This window comes from Phacochoerus africanus, chromosome 8, assembly GCF_016906955.1.
Source record: "Phacochoerus africanus isolate WHEZ1 chromosome 8, ROS_Pafr_v1, whole genome shotgun sequence".
Classification (NCBI taxonomy): domain Eukaryota; kingdom Metazoa; phylum Chordata; class Mammalia; order Artiodactyla; family Suidae; genus Phacochoerus; species Phacochoerus africanus.
This window is the reverse complement of record NC_062551.1, coordinates 58212049-58230990: the sequence shown is the minus strand read 5'-3', so window position 1 is coordinate 58230990 and position 18942 is coordinate 58212049. Positions and strand designations below refer to the sequence as shown.

General features: G+C 54.1%; 1 protein-coding gene across 1 annotated transcript; it reads right to left on the bottom strand.

Annotated features, from left to right (window-relative positions):
* Window positions 1-678: 678 nt before the first annotated feature.
* On the bottom strand, window positions 679-16989 carry CACNG8 (calcium voltage-gated channel auxiliary subunit gamma 8). The gene is made up of 5 exons (XM_047791377.1): window positions 16968-16989; window positions 15585-15932; window positions 4419-4502; window positions 3112-3252; window positions 679-1487 (listed from the first exon to the last, which is right to left on the bottom strand). The coding sequence occupies exons 1-5, from the start codon at window positions 16987-16989 to the stop codon at window positions 718-720; spliced, it is 1365 nt and encodes a 454-aa protein (XP_047647333.1). The 3' UTR covers window positions 679-717.
* Between the last annotated feature and the right edge of the window lie 1953 nt (window positions 16990-18942).

Genomic DNA, 18942 nt, shown 5'->3' with positions numbered 1-18942 from the left:
TTATGAGGATGCTGGGGACCCTGTCTGACTTTCTTCCTTCTGTATGCTCAGCATTCAGGACAATGCCTGGCACTTAGGCACACAAAGAAATTGCTGGTAATGGGTGAAGGATTACCTCTCTGTGCCTATTCACGTTCCCTCCCCAGCGCCATCCTGGTACACAGCAGGTGTTTTTAAGACGCTCGTGGAATGATGAATGAAGCGAATGAACGCCCCCGTCCATCCCGTGCCACTTTGCCTTTCTGCATCCCTTTATCTTTCTGTGTCTTTATATAGAGCATATATATAGTTTGTAGGTGTAACTCTATATTCGTGTGTTATGGGCCCCTCTCCAGGAGTTGGGCTGGGCTGGGAGTCCCTCCCCCTGCCCCGCCCCCACATGCACACAGCAAAACAGTAAAAAGAAAACATCTCAAAACTGCAAAAAACACCAGAGCCCTCCCCCCTCCCCCCAATCCCACAGAAAAATAAAACACGACGCTCCCTCCCCACAGCCCCCTCCCTTCCCTTCCTCCTCCCTCGGGGTCCCTGATTCGGAGGGTGGGGGGGCTCTCCCCCACGCCCGGGGGGTGGGGAGGGGGCGCGGGGGAAGGCGGAGCCGTCTCCAGCGCGCTCACGGGGAAGGAGGGGGGCGCCCCCGACCCCCGGCAGCCTCGTTGCACGCGCGCCCGCGCACGCGCCCCGGACACGCCCCCCTCGGCGCCCCCCGTTGTGCCCCTACACGGGCGTGGTTTTCCTGTTGAGCGTGTTGGTGTTAGAGGCGGCGGCCTCCTTGGCCAGGGTCCCGGGAGCAGCCGCGGCGGGGGCGGGCGGGGCGGGCGCGGGCGCAGCAGGCGGGCCGGTGACCGTGACCGTGACTCCGCCGCCGCCCGCCTCCTTGGGGAAGGCGTTGTGCAGCGTGAGGAAGCCGGACGCCCCCCCGCGGTCCCGCTCGGCGCCCGCCCCGCCGCCGCCGCCCCCTGCGCCCCCGGCGGCGCCGCCGTACGCCCCGCCGCCGCCGCCGCCGCCGCCGCCGGCACCGGCGCCCGCCAGCCCCGCAGCCACGCTGCCCTTGGACGGGTCTCGGCTGAGCGTGTACATGGAGATGTCCGTGGAGGCGAAGCCTGGGCCCCCGGCGCCGCCGGGAGACGCGTCCCGCGACGGCGACGGCTCGCTGGAGCGGGAGCTAGAGCGGGAGCGGCGGCGGTAGCGGAAGCGGTAACTGGGCAGACGGAGGATGGCCGAGGGGCCGCTCCCGCCACTGCCGCCTGCGCCCCCGCCGGCCTTGAGGAGGTCCGAGCGAGACTGGCAGTGCGCCTCGCGGCTGCGCTCTATGTAGATGTTGACGGCCAGCACGCCGATCACCTCGGCCAGGATGAACGACAGCCCGCCGAAGTAGAAGGACCAGCCGTAGGAGTAGTGGTTCTTCTTCTCCTCATCCCGCTTTGGGCCCGGCTCGCCCGCGTTGGCCGAGATGTACACGATCACGCCAATGATGTTGCTCAGGCCTGGGCGGGACGGTCAGACACGGGAGCCTCGAGGCCACCCCTGGCCCGGGTCCCGCCCAGCCAGCCGCCTCTCCAGCCGTCTAAGCTCCGCCCCCGATGTAGTTCGTAGCGCACCCCGGCCAGCCCAGGCCCCACCCCAGGTTAGGCTAAACTCCACCCACTGTGGTCTAGCCCCGCCCAGAGGGCCTAAGCTCCACCTCCGGGTGGTCCCACTCCTTCCCGGACGGTCTAAATTCCTCTCCAGCTGGCCCAGGCCTCGCCCCAAAGGGCCCCAGATCCTGCTTTGCAGGGTCCAAGCCCCGCACCCAGCTCATTTCCCAGCTAATTCAAGTCCTACTCTGTAGGTCTAAAGCCCCGCCTGGCTGGCCTAAACGTTGCCTCAGCTGGGCCAGGGTCCGCCCCAGATGGTACAGGCTCGCACCCAATGGTCCCAATGGACCTGCCTAGTGGACGTCCCTGGGACGGTCCGAGCCCTGCCCTCGATGGTCTAAAACTCCTCCCTGGATGGTCCAGATTCTGCCCCAAGATGGCGTAGGCCTCGCCCCCAGGTGGTCTAGGCCCAAAGGGTCTAGGTCCCACCTTGGGTGGTCTAAGCTGTGTCCCGGATGGCCCAGGCCCTTCCCTGGCTGGCTTAAACTCTGCCCTTGATAACATCATCCTGGCCAGGGTTTCCACATTCTACCCTGATGAGTCTAACTCCACCTGCTATAAATCTCAGTCTCCCTTAGGCCTCACCCTCTGCTTGTTTAAACTGTTAATGACGTGGTCCCGCTCTGACTCGCCAGGTCCTGACACATGCTGATTTAAACTCTTTCATGATTATCATCTATTCTTGGCCTTCTCCTTGCTGGTCTTATTAAAGCAAGTCTTCCGGCTACTCTAAGCCCCGCCTCCAGGTTGCCAAACCCCGCCCCCTGAGGCTTGAAGCCAGGCTCCTCCCCGAGGCAGGAGCTGTTAGCCCAGCCTTTTAAACACTCCAAGCCCCACCCGCTGTAGATCTTGATCCACTTCCAAAGCATCCCCTGCTGCTTAACTCCTTCCCCTTCTCTGGATTCCACCCCTTCGAAAGGGCTCCGACCCCTGGACTTTCCCAGTGCTACTCACTTTGAGTTGAAAGGGGGTCTTGCGCCTTAAAATCGTGCCTCACTCCGAAGTTGGTCTGGATGCTTTCGCAGGACCAGCCCCATCTCGGATATTTCCGAGTACACAAGGCCCCGCCCCCTAGAGCAGGCTCCTCCCCATCCGCATCCAAATCACTTTCTCCCTCTTAGTAGAGACAACTCTCATCTTCAAGAACACAATTAAGCCTCAAGGCCCCACCCCGTCTCCAAAGCTTCTCCCCTTCCTTTTCCTGGCCCGCGGGTTTTGGAATCTAAACTCCTGGCATCTCGGATTACGCGCTAGACACCTGTCTGTGCCAAGTTCACTCCCGCAGATGGAGGGAAGACGACACCTACCTCGCCCAGAGGGTGGCGATGGAGCTTGGGAAGAGCCTAGGAAGCCTCTGGGCCCCAGGGAGCGCCCGCGACAGGGTGGCTTTGCAGGCGCGCGCGCGCACACACACATACGCCACACGGGCACACGTGCGCGCTCAAGTGGGCTTCCCCCTCCCTCTGCCTCTCACCTGCTGCCACGAACAGGATCCCTGCGCCCAGAATGATGTTCCTCTTGGACTTGTAGACCCGGGAGGCTGCCACGCACACGCCCCCAAGCAGCAGCAGGATGGCGCTGAGGATGGGGAAGATGCTGGAGGCCCGGACGACGCCTAGAGAGAGAAAGGAGAGCAGGGGGAGAGAGAAGGGAGGGTGGGAGTCAGGGTGTCAGAAGCTGCCGCCTGCGCCCTGGCGCCCGTGCCTCCAGCCTGCCTTCCTCTCCGCTTCTCTCTCGCTAGTTTTCCAAGTCTCCTTTTTTGCCTGTGTTCTGATCAGTTTGGTTTTGGGAGGTTTTTTTTTTTTTTCCTCTCATTCTTTCCCGTCTTTAAAATTTCTCTATTTTTCAGTCTGTTGCCTCTCTTTTTCTTTCTTCCCCCATTTTTCTCTCTCCCGGCATATTCCTTTTTCCACCCCCTCTAATCAGTCTCCCCCTCCCCCCTCCCCCCGAACTTCTCTATTTCTCTGTGGAGCCTCTCCTCTCCCTCTCGCTTTCCTTCTCTCACTCTCTTTCCCTTCCTCTCTTCTGCGCATTTCTTTTCTCCAGATCCTTCTATCAAATTTCTATATCTCTCTCTCTCCCTCCCACCCCCCTTTGTGCCTGGCTTCATCTGTCTCTCGGGGTGTCTCTTCTCTTTTCCCTTGCCCCCTCCCGCCCTCGCTTCCTCTTCTTCCCTTCGTCTCCCCTCTCTCTCCCCACCTTTTCTGTCCGGCTTCATCTGTAGCTCTGGGTTTCCCCCTCTTTCTTTCTTTCTCCCTCTTCTCTGTGTCTCCCTCTCCGCCCCTCTTCTGCAGTCCTTTCCACCCTCCCGCAAACCCCAGGCAACCAGATTTGGCGATTTCTCAGCCCGGCTGAGGCCACAGCCAATCATAATTCGGGATTTGCCGCGTTTGGCGTAGCTGCCAATCGCACCACAGGCTTCCCCAGCCAGCTCCCGAGAGTGGCCAGTCTGCGCTGCAGATGCCCGCTCAGCCCCAGGACGCTGTGGCCAATCCCAGCCCAGAGAGTGACAACATTTACAGCACCGAGTTGCTTCGAGTCCCCAGGCCTGCACGGGGGCCAATCAGCTCCTGGGATCCCCCCTCAGCCCGCCCCAAAGTGAGAGGAGGAGACGGGAGAGGCACTGAGCCAATCGGAGATCAGGGGATCTCAGTATCTGGACTTTGATTGGCTGACAAGCTCATCTCTGCTTGTCGATCTAGGCACCTGAGCAGCGCCCCCCCTCCTTCCACTTGCCCAGGCCCCGCTGTCCCCCCAGCTGCGCCATGGACCCCCACGTACGGAGTAGATACTCCGCGCTGTCATGGTCGTAGTCCGTGTCCTCCGGGAAATGGTTGATCTTCACGCAGACGCCTCTTTTCAATCCTGGAGGGGGATGGGGGTGATGGTAGGTGGGCACTTAAGAGTGAGGGACCCCGGTGAGAATAGATCCTCCCCTTCCTCAAACCACTTCTCCCCCTGGGCTGACTGGGAGACAGGAAGTGCTGGAGAACGGTAGAGACGGTCTGGAACCAACTCCTGGGCCTCAGTTTCCCCACCAGTTAAAGAAAACAGGAGAAAGAATATGCAACACTCACTACCAGGCCACCAGGACCTTTGCCCTGTGTCCTGGACAAAGACACTCAGCCTCTCTGGCCTCTGTTTCCCCCTCGGTAAGAAAGAAGGCATGGGTTTCAGCAAAGTCAAGGCACCCTTCAACTCAAAACCTGTTGAGTCTGAAAATGCGTGGGAAAAGCTAGAGGCGACCGAGGGCGAGGAGGACTACATTTCCCATGAGGCCCTAGGACATCTTGTGTCCAATCGTGAGGAGACAGCAGCCCCAGCGGGTTACTGGGGTTGTAGTCCTTTCAGTCCTCCATCTACAGAGAGGGAGTCCCCCGTCTCTGCACGGACTAGCTGGAGTGGTTGGAGCCCCGCAGAGGCGCGAGAGGTGCAGCATGCCTCCAGGGGTCCTGCAGTCTCAGCCCCTTCCTTCCTCTCGGAACCCTCAGCCTGATGTATCCATAAGTATAAATATAAATACATTTTGCTTCCTCAGTTCTCCAGGCTTCTTCCAACCTCCAGGTCTTTGCCCAACGCTCATCCTGCACATGCTACACATCCTGCTCATCCTTCGCTGATGAAAAACTTACCCTTGCAAGCGAGTGGCGTTCGGGACACCTGCTTGAGGCAACTTTCCCTCACACACACACAGACACACCTCCCACCCCTTCGGGCGGTGCTACCCCCTTTTAAGCACGCATCTGGTGGACCTGTGATCTTCCTCACCACGCTGGGGGGGGGGGGGGTCCTGCATGCGGTCTGATTCCCCTGCGTGTCCCTAGCGTTGCCTGGCTCAAAAGAGGCCTCGAGAAAGGAGTGTTGAAAGATTTAAATTATGAATTAATAGAAGGATAGCAGAAGGGGGAACTGCCAGGCAGATAAAAGAAATGGGGGTAAAGGGAAGGACTGCAAAGAAGGACTGCAAGGCAATGAATAATCTAAGAGCTGATGTTTGTTAAGTGCCTCCTAGGTGGATTAATTCATCCAGAGCTCCCAGGAGGCCTATGAAACAGATAACATTATTGGTGTCAGGCAGGGGCCAGACGTTGGGAACTGGAGCTACGCTGCTTGATAATGAAGCCTAAATCCATCATGCCCTCATTTTGTGACCTCGTTGGCCTTACCTGGACCAATTTGCTTCAGTCCCTTTTCCTGTAACAAGGGGATACCAGGATCTACCTCCTGGAGTTGTTGTGAGCCTTGAATCCAGGTATACAGATTTAGCACTTTGCCTGGAACATAATTAATTGTTCAGCTGAGACCACGCCATATACCCATTGTCCAGATGAGGCAATCAAGGCATTAAAAAGGGTTCATCAAGTCACAGCAAATGGGTGAATTCAAACACACAGCCGTGTTGTCCCACTGGAATGTAAGCATATGGGGTGTTGGCCACTGTCTTCCCTAATATCTACCACAATGCCTACCACATGGTAAGTGGTTGGTCAAGATTCATATGAAATTTGATTGAATGAGCGACAAGCACGTGACAAGATGCTCAGTGTCACTAATCATCAGGGAAATGCAAATCAAAACAATGTAATACCATCCCATTAGGATGGCTACTGTAAACACACAAACAACAAAACAAAACAAAACATAACCAGTGTTGGTGAGGACATGGAGAAATTGGAACTTTGCTGCATTGTTGGTGCAGGGGCTGTGAAAATAGTACAGAGGTTCCCCCCAAAAATGAAAAGCAAAATTACTATACGATCCAGCAGTTCCACTTCTGGGAATACACTCCAAAGAATCGAGAGCAGGGTCTCTAAGAAATATCTGTACATCCATGTTCCCAGCAGTATTATTCATAACAGCCAAAAGCAACCCAAATGTCCATCAATGCATGGATGAATCAACCAAATGTGGCTTATACATACAATGAATATAATCCAGCCTTTAAAAGTAAGGAAATTCTTTTTTGTTGTTGCGGTTTTTTGTTTTTGTTTTTGTTTTTTGGCTGTGCCAGTAGCATGTGGAGGTTCCCGAGCGAGGGACTGAAGCTGCACCACAGCACAGCATTGACCCAAGCCAAAGCAGTGACAATGCCAAGTCCTTAACCCGCTGAGCCACCAGGGAACTCCCTAAAGGTAAGGGAATTCTGACACATGCTACAACTTGTATGAACCTTAAAGACATTATGCAAGGTGAAATAGGTCGGTCACAAAAAAACAAATACTGTGTGATTCCACTTATATGCGGTATCTAGAGCACTCAAAATCAGAGAGCCACGAAGCAGAGTGGTGATTGCTAGGGGCTGGGTGGGGAAAGAATGGGTACAGAGTTCAGCTTTGCGAGATGAAAAGAGTTCTGCAGTTTGGGCACACCATGAGAATATACTTAACACTACTGAACGGTACTTTTTTTTTTTTTGTCTTTTTGCCATTTCTAGGGCTGCTTCTGTGGCATATGGAGGTTCCCAGGCTAGCGGTTGAATCCAAGCTATAGTTGCCGGCCTGCACCACAGCCACAGCAATGCCAGATCCGAGCGGAGACTGCAACCTACGTCACAGCTCACGGCAACACCGATCCTTAACCCACTGAGCAAGGCCAGGGATCAAACCCGAAACCTCATGGTTCCTAGTAAGATTCATTAACCACTGAGTCATGATGGGAACACCTGAACTGTACTCTTAAAAATGGTTGTGATAATACATTTTATGTTACGTGCATTTTACCATATTTAAATAAAAATCGCAATTGAAAGAATGAATGAAGATACACATTTTGAGTGCAAATGCTTACCATCAGCACATCCATTATGGCGTGACAGGCAGGGTCAAGTTCTCTCCTTTCTTTCTTTCTTTTTTATTTGCTTTTTTTTTTTTTTTTTTTTTTTTTTGCTTTTTAGGGCCACACCTGCAGCATATGGAAGTTCCCAGGCTAGGGGTCAAATCCACTCTGCAGCTGCCGGCCGTAGCCACAGCCATAGCAATGAGAGATCCGAGCTGCATCTGCGACCTACACAGCAGCTCACAGCAACACCAGATCCTTAACCCACTGAGCGAGGCCAGGGATCGAACCAGCATCCCCATGGATACTAGTCGGGTTCGTTTTCGCTGAGCCACGACAGCAACTCCCAAGTTCTCTCCTGTCTTGAATGGGATCATAGTACTTCTCTCAAAACATTAATGCTAATTTGATGAGACTGAGCATGAAAACTACACGGCGTGCACACCCTCTAAGACACTAGTCATGATGGCCATTAACTAGCGCTTACCGAGGGCTGACCACACACCAGGCACTGCTCCAAGTATTCGGCAGATATGAACACATCAGCATGCAGGATAAATCCTAGAGATACTAGGCAGTAACAACAACAACAACAAAAATCCCTGCCGAACTATATCCAATCACTTGCGATAGAACATGATAAAGATAATGAGAAAAAGAATGTGTATATGTATATACGTATAACTGGGTCACTTTGCTGTACAGCAGAAATCAACAGGACAGGAGTTCCCATTGTGGCACAGTGGTTAACGAATCTGACTAGGAACCTCGAGGTTGCAGGTTCAGTCCCTGGCCTTGCTCAGTGGGTGAAGGATCCAGCATTGCCATGAGCTGTGGTGTAGGTCGCAGATGCGACTCGGATCCGGCGTTGCTGTGGCTCTGGCATAGGCCGGTGGCTACAGCTCCGACTGGACCCCTAGCCTGGGAATCTCCACATGCCGTGCAGGAGCGGCCCCAGAAAAGGCAAAAAGACAAAAAAAGAAAAAAAAAAGAAAAAAAAATCGATAGGACATTGTAAATCAACTATAATGAAAAAAATTAAGAAATAAAAAAAAGATAAAAAGCAAAAGCAAGGGATTTTCCGTTGTGGCTCAGTGGTTAATGAATCCGACTAGGAACCATGAGGTTGCAGGTTCAATCCCTGGCCTCACTCAGTGGGTTAAGGATCCGGTGTTGGCGTGAGCTGTGGTGTAGGTCGCAGACGCAGCTCGGATACCATGTTGCTGTGGCTCTGGTGTAGGCCGGTGGCTACAGCGCCGATCAGACCCCTAGCCTGGGAACTTTCGCATGCTGAGGGTGTGGCCCTAAAAAGCAAAAAAAAAAAAAAAAAAAAAAAAAATCTGGGGAAAAAAAATCCCTGCTTCACAGGTTAGGAGACAGAAGTGTAGATTTGAAGCGATTCCTCAATCCTGTGTAGATGGTCAATCCCACGAGGAGGCTCATGCACAGCCCGGCCTCAGAGCTGAGTGTATTTAAGGCAGCAGAGCCTGGAGGCCTTGAGCACATGCTCTGGACTCAACGCCAGAGTCACCACTTCCCAGCGGTGTGGCTCTTGGCCCTGGAACACCTCCGAGCCTTGGCTTCCTCACTGGAAAGTGAACATGGTCCTAAGACCAAATCAGGCTTGATAAGAGTTCAGGGAGGAGTTCCCGTCGTGGCGCAGTGGTTAACGCATCTAAGAACCATGAGGTTGCGGGTTTGATTCCTGGCCTCACTCAGTGGGTTAAGGTTCTGCTATTGCCATGAGCTGTGGTGTAGGTTGCAGACGCAGCTTGCATCTGGCGTTGCTGTGGCTGTGGTGTAGGCTGGCTGCTGTAGCTCCAATGAGACCCTAGTCTTGGAACCTCCATGTGCCGTGGGTGTGAGTTTTGCAGCCTGCCTCGGTGTCTTACCCGACCCATTGGGCTGGGAGCTCTTTCTGTGCTGGGATGGTGGTTATGTGTTGCAGGGCCTGCCTGGCACAGAACGAGGGTGTGCTGCCATCAGCACTGGGGCTCTGGCCCTCCCGTGTGGGGTGGCCAGACAGCTGACTCACTTCCCCTTTCTGGCCATTAGCTTCCTGCTCTGACAAACTCCAGCGATAATAATACCTTCCCCCTGGAGTGACGGGGGAGGACTCGATGAAATAATAAGGCCTGCAGATGCTGAGCACAGAGGGGCTTTATATGGTTGACTAGACTATATGGGGCTCTGGGTCCAGATTCTGGAGTCCTATGCCTGCAATTCCTGAGAAGGTGGCTAGACCCCTACAGATGCCCCTGGCCCCGGGGCTGGTTCTTGGGCACATGAAATGTGGCAGTTGACATGAGGTGTGAGCATAAAATATGTGCCAGATTTCAGATTCAGTATGAGGAAAAATGCATAATATTTCCTTAATATTGTTACATCATAATGTGTTAAAATGATAATATTTTGGCTGTGCTTGGTTCAATAAAATATATTACTAACCTTTCTATTCATGTCTTATAGTGTAGAAACTCTATTTATTAAATTAGATCCATTGAACCTTTCTCTTTTTACATGGTTTAACATCACGGCTAGAAATATTTACATTACATGTGCAGCTTGCATGCTGTTCCTAGTGGGCAGTGCTTGCTGGGACTTCTGGGTTATCAAGGAGGGAGACTCCGTCCTTGTTCACCTGAATTGCTAATAATAACAGGAAGAAGAACAGAATCTAAACTATGTAATCTAGGCTTTACTCCGTGTCTGCTGGCCTTTTGGATGCTTTGCACGAAATAACTCACTGAATCCTCCCACAGCCCTGTGGGTTAGGGGCTATTAGAATTCCTGTTTCACCGACGATGGAAACAAAGCACAGAGAAGTTAAAAATATGGCCCAAGGTCACCTTTCTGTGTGGCAGACAGGAGGTAACCCCGGCAATCTTGTTCCAGGGTCTGTGTCCCAATCGTGACTTTCTACAGTGTGTCTCAGAGAGACTCGGAGGGAGATGGGGAAGGGACCCAAGAATTCCCAAGGATGCAGCACCTTCAGGGGGTAATGGCCCAGGGGGACCAGTTTCTACACTCCTGAATCCCCGATGGGATGGAGGCTGGTGGTTGTGTTACCTCCACTCCTAGGAAATAAAGATGTGGATTCAAATCCAGACTCTACTGCGTACTTGCTGTGTGACCTTGGGAAAGTTGCTTCCCTTCTCTGAGCCTTAAGCTTTCTTTCTTCCTTTCTTTCTTCCTTTCTTTCTTCCTTCCTTCCTTCCTTCTTCCTTCTTTCTTCCTTTCTTTCTTTCTTTCTTTCTTTCTTTCTTTCTTTCTTTCTTTCTTTCTTTCTTTCTTTCTTTCTTCCTTCCTTCCTTCCTTCCTTCCTTCCTTCCTTCCTTCCTTCCTTCCTTCCTTTCTCTCACTGTGCCCACAGCATGTGGAAGTTCCTGGGCCAGGGGTTGAACCTACTCCACAGCCAGCCATGCAAGCCAGTGCAGGGACAATGTCAGAGCTTTAACCTGCTGAGCCGCAAGGGCAACCCTAAGCTTTCTCTTTTCTTTTCTTTTTTCTTTCTTTTTTTTTTTTTAATCTTTTTGCTATTTATTGGGCCGCTCCCGCAGCATATGGAGGTTCCAAGGCTAGGGGTTGAATTGGAGCTGTAGCTGCCGGCCTACACCAGAGCCACAGCAACCCTGGATCCGAGCCGCGTCTGCAACCTACACCACAGCTCACGGCAACACTGGATCGTTAACCCACTGAGCGAGGGCAGGGACCGAACCCGCAACCTCATGGTTCCTAGTCGGATTCGTTAATCACTGCGCCACGATGGGAACTCCCCTCTTTTTTCTTTTATATTGGCAGCACCCAAAGCATGTGGAAGTTCCCGGGCCAGGGATCAATCTCACAACACAGCAGTCACCCGAGCCACAGCAATGACAATACTAGATTCATAACCCACTGAGCCACAAGGGAACTCTGAGCCTTCAGCTTTCTTTTCTAGGAGAAGGGGGTAATAATAGCACACAGTGCACAGAGTTTTTCGAGCATTCAGTGACAGATGAATGATAGTTCTAGTAATGAGAAAGCCAACCTTTCTTTACCTCCTCCTTAAAACCTTTCCTTTGGCTCCCAGGATAACTACTTACCTCATTACCTTTTCTTTCTTTCTTTTTTTTTGTCTTTTTGCCTTTTCTAGGGCTGCTCCCGTGGCATAGGGAGGTTCCTGGGCTAGGGGTTTAATCGGAGCTGTAGCCAGCAGTCCATGCCAGAGCCACAGCAATGAGGGATCCGAGCTGCGTCTGAAACCTACGTCACAGCTCATGGCAACGCCGGATCCTTAACCCACTGAGCAAGGCCCGGGATCAAACCCGCAACCTCATGGTTCCTAGTCGGATTCCTTAACCACTGTGCCACGACGGAAACTCCTTACCTCATTTTCCCCAAAATGAGGTCGCTCCTTTCTCAGCTCCTTTTGCTGGCTCTTCTCATCTGCCTTTGCTGGCTCTTCTCATTTCACTCATTAGGCTTTTTTTTTTTTTTTGGCTCTGCCCTGTGGCATGTGGCAGTTCCTGGGCCAGGGATCCAACCCACGCCATAGCAGCGACCCAAGCTGCTGCAGTGACAATGCTGGATCCTTAACCGGCTGAGCCACAAGAGAACGCCTCTGATTGTCTTTTAATACTGGGCGAGCTCAGACTTCAGCCCTTCAACTCATTTTTCGGTTTCTTACTGTCTCTGCTCTGCTCATCCATCCACGGGCCACGACCTCCACCCCCACCCCGCTCAAGTTATATCTCCAGCCCAGACTTTCCCCCGAACTCTGGCCTCATACATCATATCACTAACATCTTAGATCAGCGGTCAGGGGTCAGCAAACTACCATCCATGGGCCAAACCCAGCCTGCCAAATCCAGTGAAGAATGTATTTTACTTTATTTTTTCTTTTTTTCTTTTTTCGGTTAGCGATTGAAAAACTGTCAGGGAAGAATATCTTGTGGCACATGAAAATGATATCAAATTCAAATGTCAGTGCCCATAAAGGAGTTTAATGGGAACCCAGCCATGCTCCTCCACTCACGCCTTGTCTCTGGATGTTTTTAGGAGGAGCAGTAAGAGAGATCGCACGCCCCACCAAGCCTAAAATCTTAACTGTACTGGCCCTTTGTAGGTCCTTTCCCACACTGGCCCCTGCCCCAAGTGACTCTACGACACGACCTCTTAGCTGTGTGATCTTGGAAAAGTCGCTTCCCTTCTCTGAACCTTCCTTTTAATCAACTAGATTAGAGAACTATGACAAATACCAGCCGTTCCATCTGTCCCTCATCCCCACCCTGTGCTCCCGGAACCCAGGCCACAGCCTTTGAGCAGGGATTCTCAACTAAGGGCGCTCTTATTCCTAGTCCAGAGACAGGGGACAATTTTGGTGGTCACCCTGGTGGATGCTGCTGAGGCAGATGTAGAGGCCAAGGATGCTGCTAAACATCCCACAACAAGCGCACAGGAAGGCCCCCCACCACCTGCTGCACCAGGGAATTAACCATCCCAAGAAGCCAACAGCGCCGAGGTCGGGAACCCCTGCTTTCCAGACACGCGGTCTCTTTCTCTCAGATCCCTTATCCCACACCCGCCCCATCAGCAATTTCTTCCCGCTGTAGCTGCAGAATATTCTCCGAATTCAAGCTCAACTCGACGGCTCCCATCCCAGAGAAGCCACGTCCAGGTTTCCAGCCTCCCCTCCGGCCTTCCCCTTAGGCAAGCAGCAGCAAGAGAGAGCCCCTTAGCTTTTCACTCAGCGCAGGTCAAACCCATGTCAAACCACGTGGAAAGCGGATCACGCTTCCTGAACCCGGACGTTCCTGTGATTGGCTGGGAGCGCACCTCCCACCGCCCCCCCCCCCATCACCGGCTCTGCCCCCGCCTCGCGGGCTCCCCTGGTGGTCAGGCACGAACTGCTACTGCCTTCACGATGTCCTACGGCCTGCAGCCGTTGCCTCCGGAAGCCACCCGGCTCCATCTGGGGTCATTCAGACCTCCTCTCGGATGTCACCTGCTCCGTCTCCTTCATCTGCCATTTCTACCATTTCACACACTTGTCCAGAACTCTTCCCATCACCTCTCTTGCTCTTTTTCCTCCTTAGCCCTCGGCTCTCGCATCCTACGTACTTATCTCCAGTATGATCTGCCTCTCCTTCTAGAATATAAGACATATAAAAACAAGGATTCCCCCCCCACTTCCACTGCTGTAGCTCCAGAATCAAGAACAGTGCCTGGCACGTAGTCTAAACTCAATAAAAGCAATTGTTGAGGGACCTGCTGTAGAGCACAGGGAACTAAGTCTACCCAATATTGTGCAATAACCTATCATGGAAAAGGATCTGAAAAAGAATGCATCCGTGTGTGTGTATAACTGAATCACGTTGCTGTACAGCAGAAATCGCCACAACATTGTAAATCAACTATACTTCAATGAAGCTTTAAAAATGAAAAAAAAAAAAGGGGGGGGGGAGTTGCTGAAGAAAGAGATGAATAAGTGGAATGATGACTGTTTGCCGTTCACTGTCCTAGCGGTTTCAGGACACAAGCCCCCACCCTCGGCTCTGCACCTGATGCTCGGTCAGACCGGGGTCTGAAGATGAAGCCAAATGCCCGCAGGAGGAAGAAAGCAATGGGATGCGAAAAGTGGACAGGTGTGAGGTGACAGGGACCAGAGGTGGCTGGAGAAAAGGGGATCTGATCTGATCTGAAGAGGCAGCTGCTACTAGGATCCAGCCAACTAGGACCATTACGGAATATCGGCCCACAAATGTGAGGCCTTTCCCTAGTTCAAAAGAAGCCTGAAATCAGAGTTTCGATGTGCAGCCTCTCTATTTTTAAGTGTTGGCAACTGATTCCGATTTTGGTTTCAGTTTTAAACATTCCGCACGCCAGACAAAGCCTATCTGCAAATCCCATCCATCAGACCTGAGTTCTCTTGGCTCTGCCCCAGTCACAGCTGGGTGACCTTGGGCAAGTGTCTTAACCTCTCTGGGTCTCGGTTTCCTCATCCCCAACAGGAGGGTGGCACCCCACCTATCGGAATAAATGAGATAATAACACTCTTTGCTCATCCAGTAAAACGGAGGAGGGAAAGATGGGGGAAAGAGAGGGATGACAAGACAAGGGAAGGGATTTCGATCTTTTGGGCCCTGGAGGGGGAGCTTTGGGATTGGCTGGTCCCGCTCCTTCTTGCAACAGTCCAGGGCTGTGAGGCTTGGGGAGGTGACAGGATAGCGGTCACACAGGCAGACAGATGCACAGGAGACCTAGAACCGGGGGATCCTGCTTCCCAGCCCAACACCCCCATGATATGTGTAAAGAAATGGTGAAGCTGAGAATGGGACAGAGGAGGAAGGGATAGGAGGAAGGCTGGTGTGGGGAGATGGGAGGCAGAGGGGGCTGGCTGGGAGGGAGGCCACGAGAGGGAGAGAAGGACCCAGAAAAGAAGGAATATGGAGGTTAGACGAGGCGGTGGCCCCAGGGTCAACCAACAAGGTATGGAAGGAGAAAGAGGGTGGGTAGAGAGAAGACGAAGTGGAGGCATCTAAAGGACCAAGGAGGGCAAGGACCAGGATGGGAGCTTGGGGGAAATTCTCTTGGGGGGTGGGGGAGGCAAGCAAGACAACAGAGATCCACCAAAGGACAAGCCGCACAGAGGAAAGAAGAGAGGTCATGAGTTATGGCCCGATCGGCGTGATGTTTCAGGGGAGAAACAGCCAACGTGAGGCCAGAGGGATGGAGGAGATGAGGTCGGTGACGAGGTCCATGGGAGGACTGGGGTGGGAGGAGATGCAATGAGCAAGGAGGAGCGGGCGGGCTCTGGAGAACTGCGGAGCAGGAAGGAGCGAGGGAACCGAGGCAGAGGGAGCCCCACGTGGAGGCCAGGCACCCAGAGCGGGTGAGAGGGACGGAGTAGAGGGGGATACATCAGGGGATTGATTCTGCCTGGAGGAGGCGCCGCCGGAGAGATGGAGGGGAGGCGTGGATGGGGAGGAGAGTCCGGGCGACCGGATTTAGAGGGGGGCCAGGTCACAGAGAAGAGTGCAAAGGACAGGAGGGGAGTGGAGGGGGTCGCGGGGGCTGGGGGAGAAGTGGGAAGGCCCAGGACCCGGAAGGGACCGGGAGAGTCAGAGGGAGGGGAGGAGGGGCAGGGCTCTCTCGGAGGGGCGCGAGGCGGGGGGGCCCTCTGCACCCTACCTTCCAGGCAGCAGATCCTCCAGAGGCCCGAGTGGGTGAGGCCGCCGGGGTCCTTCTTCTCCGAGGAGCCGCTGCCGCCGCGGGGCGGGGGCCCGTCGTCGCCCGCCGTGAGGTTGGTGGTGTTGCAGATGAAGGCGCGCGTGTAGAGCCAGTAGTCCGTGCTGATGGCGATGGTCATGAGGCCGAAGGCCGCGAAGGCGCCCACCGTCGTCAGCAGCACCTGCACCCCCTTCTCGCACCAAAGGCCCCTCTCTTCGTTCCAGCGCTTCAGCGACTCCAGTTTGACCACGGGCAGCCGGGGGGCCGTGGGCCACCACCGGGGCAGCGGGGGCGGGGCCGTGCCGGCGGCTGGGGGGGGTCACAGCGCAAGCGGAAGTGGGGGGGCCCGGGCCCGGGGCTGGGGAGGGGGCGACGAGGAGGAGGCTGCGGCCCGGGAGGGGGTCAGAGGGCGGCCATGGTCTTCGGCTGGTGGAGGGCAGGGAGCGAGATCAAGGATTAGACGGGAAGGCTTCCCCCCCCAGTACCCCCTTCCTTGCACCCCCCCAAAAAAATCCCTACTCGTTCCTCGGTTGAAGAAACTCCTTCCACTCTGCTCCCCACTGCCTCCCTTTCCCTGAAAAAAAAGGAAAGAAAGAAATCTCCCTGTGCTCAAAAAAGTCTTCCCACTAAGCGCACTCTGAGAAAGAGCCCATGTCCCCGACCGTGGTAGGACACGCCTCCAAGCCCCTCCAGCTCCGCCCCCAGCCCCACCGTCCAGGCAGCCCTCCCTCGAGCCCCCAGCGCTTCCTCCTCCCAGGGACACCTCTCCGGTTCCTCCTTTCTCACCACACCTTTCTCTCCTAAAAGTTCCACACGCTCCTTATCTGTCCCTGAAAGCCCCACCTCGTCACCTTCTGTGGCCTCTACTTGGGAAAAAGAAATCTCTCCATCTTTCCTCACCTTAAAAAAAAAAAAAGAAAAAGAAAAGAAAAGAAAAAAGAAAGAAAGAAAAAAGAAAAATCTTCCCAGCTAATCCTGTTGGCACAACTCCCAAGAAGCACACAGTTGCACAACTCCGAAAACCACACACTGTTCCACCACTACCACCCGATGCCCCCCTCCCCCGCCCCCCAGTCTCCTCTGCCTAAGAACTCCCTGCCCCACTCAGACCCCTGGGCCTCTAGACCAAGGATGCCAACCTTGATGGCACCTTGAAACCATCAGAGGACCCCTAAAGAGACTAATACCTGGGAAATTCTGATTTCATTGGCCTGGGGTGTGGCCCTGAGCCTCTAGGGTTTTAAATGCTCTCTGGGGGATTCTCAGACTAAACCAACACAGCAGGACCCCCTGGTTTGGAAGAATGCCCCCTATTTCCATCACATTCCCTCTGACAGCCCCCACTTGTCTCTCTTGGATCCCCCATCCCCTACTCCATCTTAGACTGGAGAAAAATCCCCCACTCTTTGGTGTATTTATAGGAGTCTTCCAAATCCAGCCCCTAGTGTCTCTACAACTTAGACAAACTCATCACAGCCATCACTTTCTCCTCCATTAAGAAAAATTTCCTCCGTGAGTGGCACGGCATTTTCTACTCACAGGAATCCCTTTCTCCAGACCCCAAATTTCCATCCCTCTCCATTCAGACCTCCCACAAGTTCTGACCTGTATACTCACTGCTGTGGCAGGAAAGCCCCCTACTCCACCCAGCATCCCCCCAACCCGTTCCTCTGCCCTTTCCCCATCTCCCCCTACCTCCAGATCCCTCACTGCAGCCCTTGTGAGAGGGATGAACCCCCTTTCCAGATCTCCCCAGTTCACTTGGAGTTCCCACTCTGTCTTTGACTTACAAGAACGCCCTCCCCACTGCCCACCCCCTGCCCTGACTTCTCTTACATCATGAAGGCTCCCCTTTGCTCTTGCCATCTTCTTCACCCTACTCCAGCTTCCCCAGACTCGCCCTCTTGGGGACACCCCCAGAACTCCCCCTACTATTTCACCTGTGCCGGAACATACACTGTACACTCATTTTTCTTCCGATTCTAAAAAGATCGCCTCCACAGATGGTGCCCCTTCGAAATAGCTGAGCCACAAGACTACAACTCTTTCAACTAGGAATCATTTCCCATTCTGCCCCCCCCCCAACGAAGAGTCCATTCATTCTTTCCCCCCTCCCACAGCAACACCACCACCACGCCCCCTGCCCTGCGTCTCCACCTTACCCAACCCACCTTCCAGTATATCCCCTACCTGCTTCCACCACTTTTTCCCAGACTTCTTCCCCCAAGCCTCCTACTAGAGTTAAGAGCCTGGAAGCCTTAGAGGAGAGGAAAAAAAAAAAAAAACAACCTGGTACGAGGTCCCAGTACCAGGGTGACCTTGGCCTCTTCTGCCCCCATCAGCTGGCCCTCGCTGGGTCTACTCCAAGGAGGGGTGTTGGAAAGGTTGTCGGCGGGGGGGGGGGGGGTGTCTCCATGGCAACTGGGCCTAGTGCCCCACACGTGTGTTCCCTCCTCACCTCCACGCCTGCCTGCCCACACGCAGCCCCTGCCCGAGCCCTATTCATCAGTGCCCTGGACACTGACACCCCCAGCCTCCCTCTCCCCCAGTTCTGGCCCCTTCCTCTCTTTCCTCTCCAGGAAGATGCTGAGTTTCCACTCCTCTCCATCTCTCGGCCTCTTCTCCCTGTGTATCTGTGCCCCCTTGCCACAGGCACCACCAGCTCCAGCATCCAAGCAAATCCCTGTCTCCACCTGGGGGTGAGTCTGGGACCCCCCCCCTCTCCAAGACATACCCTTCCCCTGCCAGGCCCCCTACAGCCCAGGACAAGGAGGAGATGGAGAGAGGAGGCAAATGAGGGAAATTCTCCATCAAATACAGATTCGAGACCTTTTCATTTTGTCGATTTGGGGGGCAATCTGCCTGTTTTGGGGGATTCTCCCCTTAGTCCATCTGCCAGCGGCAGCAAAGGAGGAGGGAGCAGGGGACCCCAATTCTGAAGCTCTGGGATAGGAGATGGGTCAGCATCGCTTCTCCTTCTGAAGGGGACCAGTTCCTTCCTCTAGAACTGGGGGGGGGGGGTGTCACAGAGCCTGGATTCTACAACCACCCACCTCCGATTAATAAAAAGATCCGTCTCACCTCTGGTAACGATAGGTCAACTCTCCGATGCAGTGGGGAGGGGATGCTGAGCCCCCCTGACGGCACCCCCCCAGGAAGACCCTTGTGGCTCCCAGTTCTCACTGCTCCCCCTCCCCCAGCAGCGAGGGACCCAGGCGTCCGACCTGGTTGGGGGGATGGAGATGAGGAGGCGGAAGGGGAATGGGGGTGATGAGGTGGGAGGGGAGGTTGAGGGGCAGCTCGGAGCTGGGGCTCCAAG

Bases quoted from the DNA above. Each gene is read 5' to 3' on its own strand.
- CACNG8 (XM_047791377.1), bottom strand. From the start codon at position 16,989: ATGGGGGATCCAAGAGAGACAA. The intron at 4,503-15,584 runs GTAGGGTGCAGA...ATCCCCCTCCAG, and splicing joins GAGGATCTGCTGCCTGGAAG to GATTGAAAAGAGGCGTCTGC. The intron at 3,253-4,418 runs GTACGTGGGGGT...TTCTCTCTCTAG, and splicing joins CAGCGCGGAGTATCTACTCC to GCGTCGTCCGGGCCTCCAGC.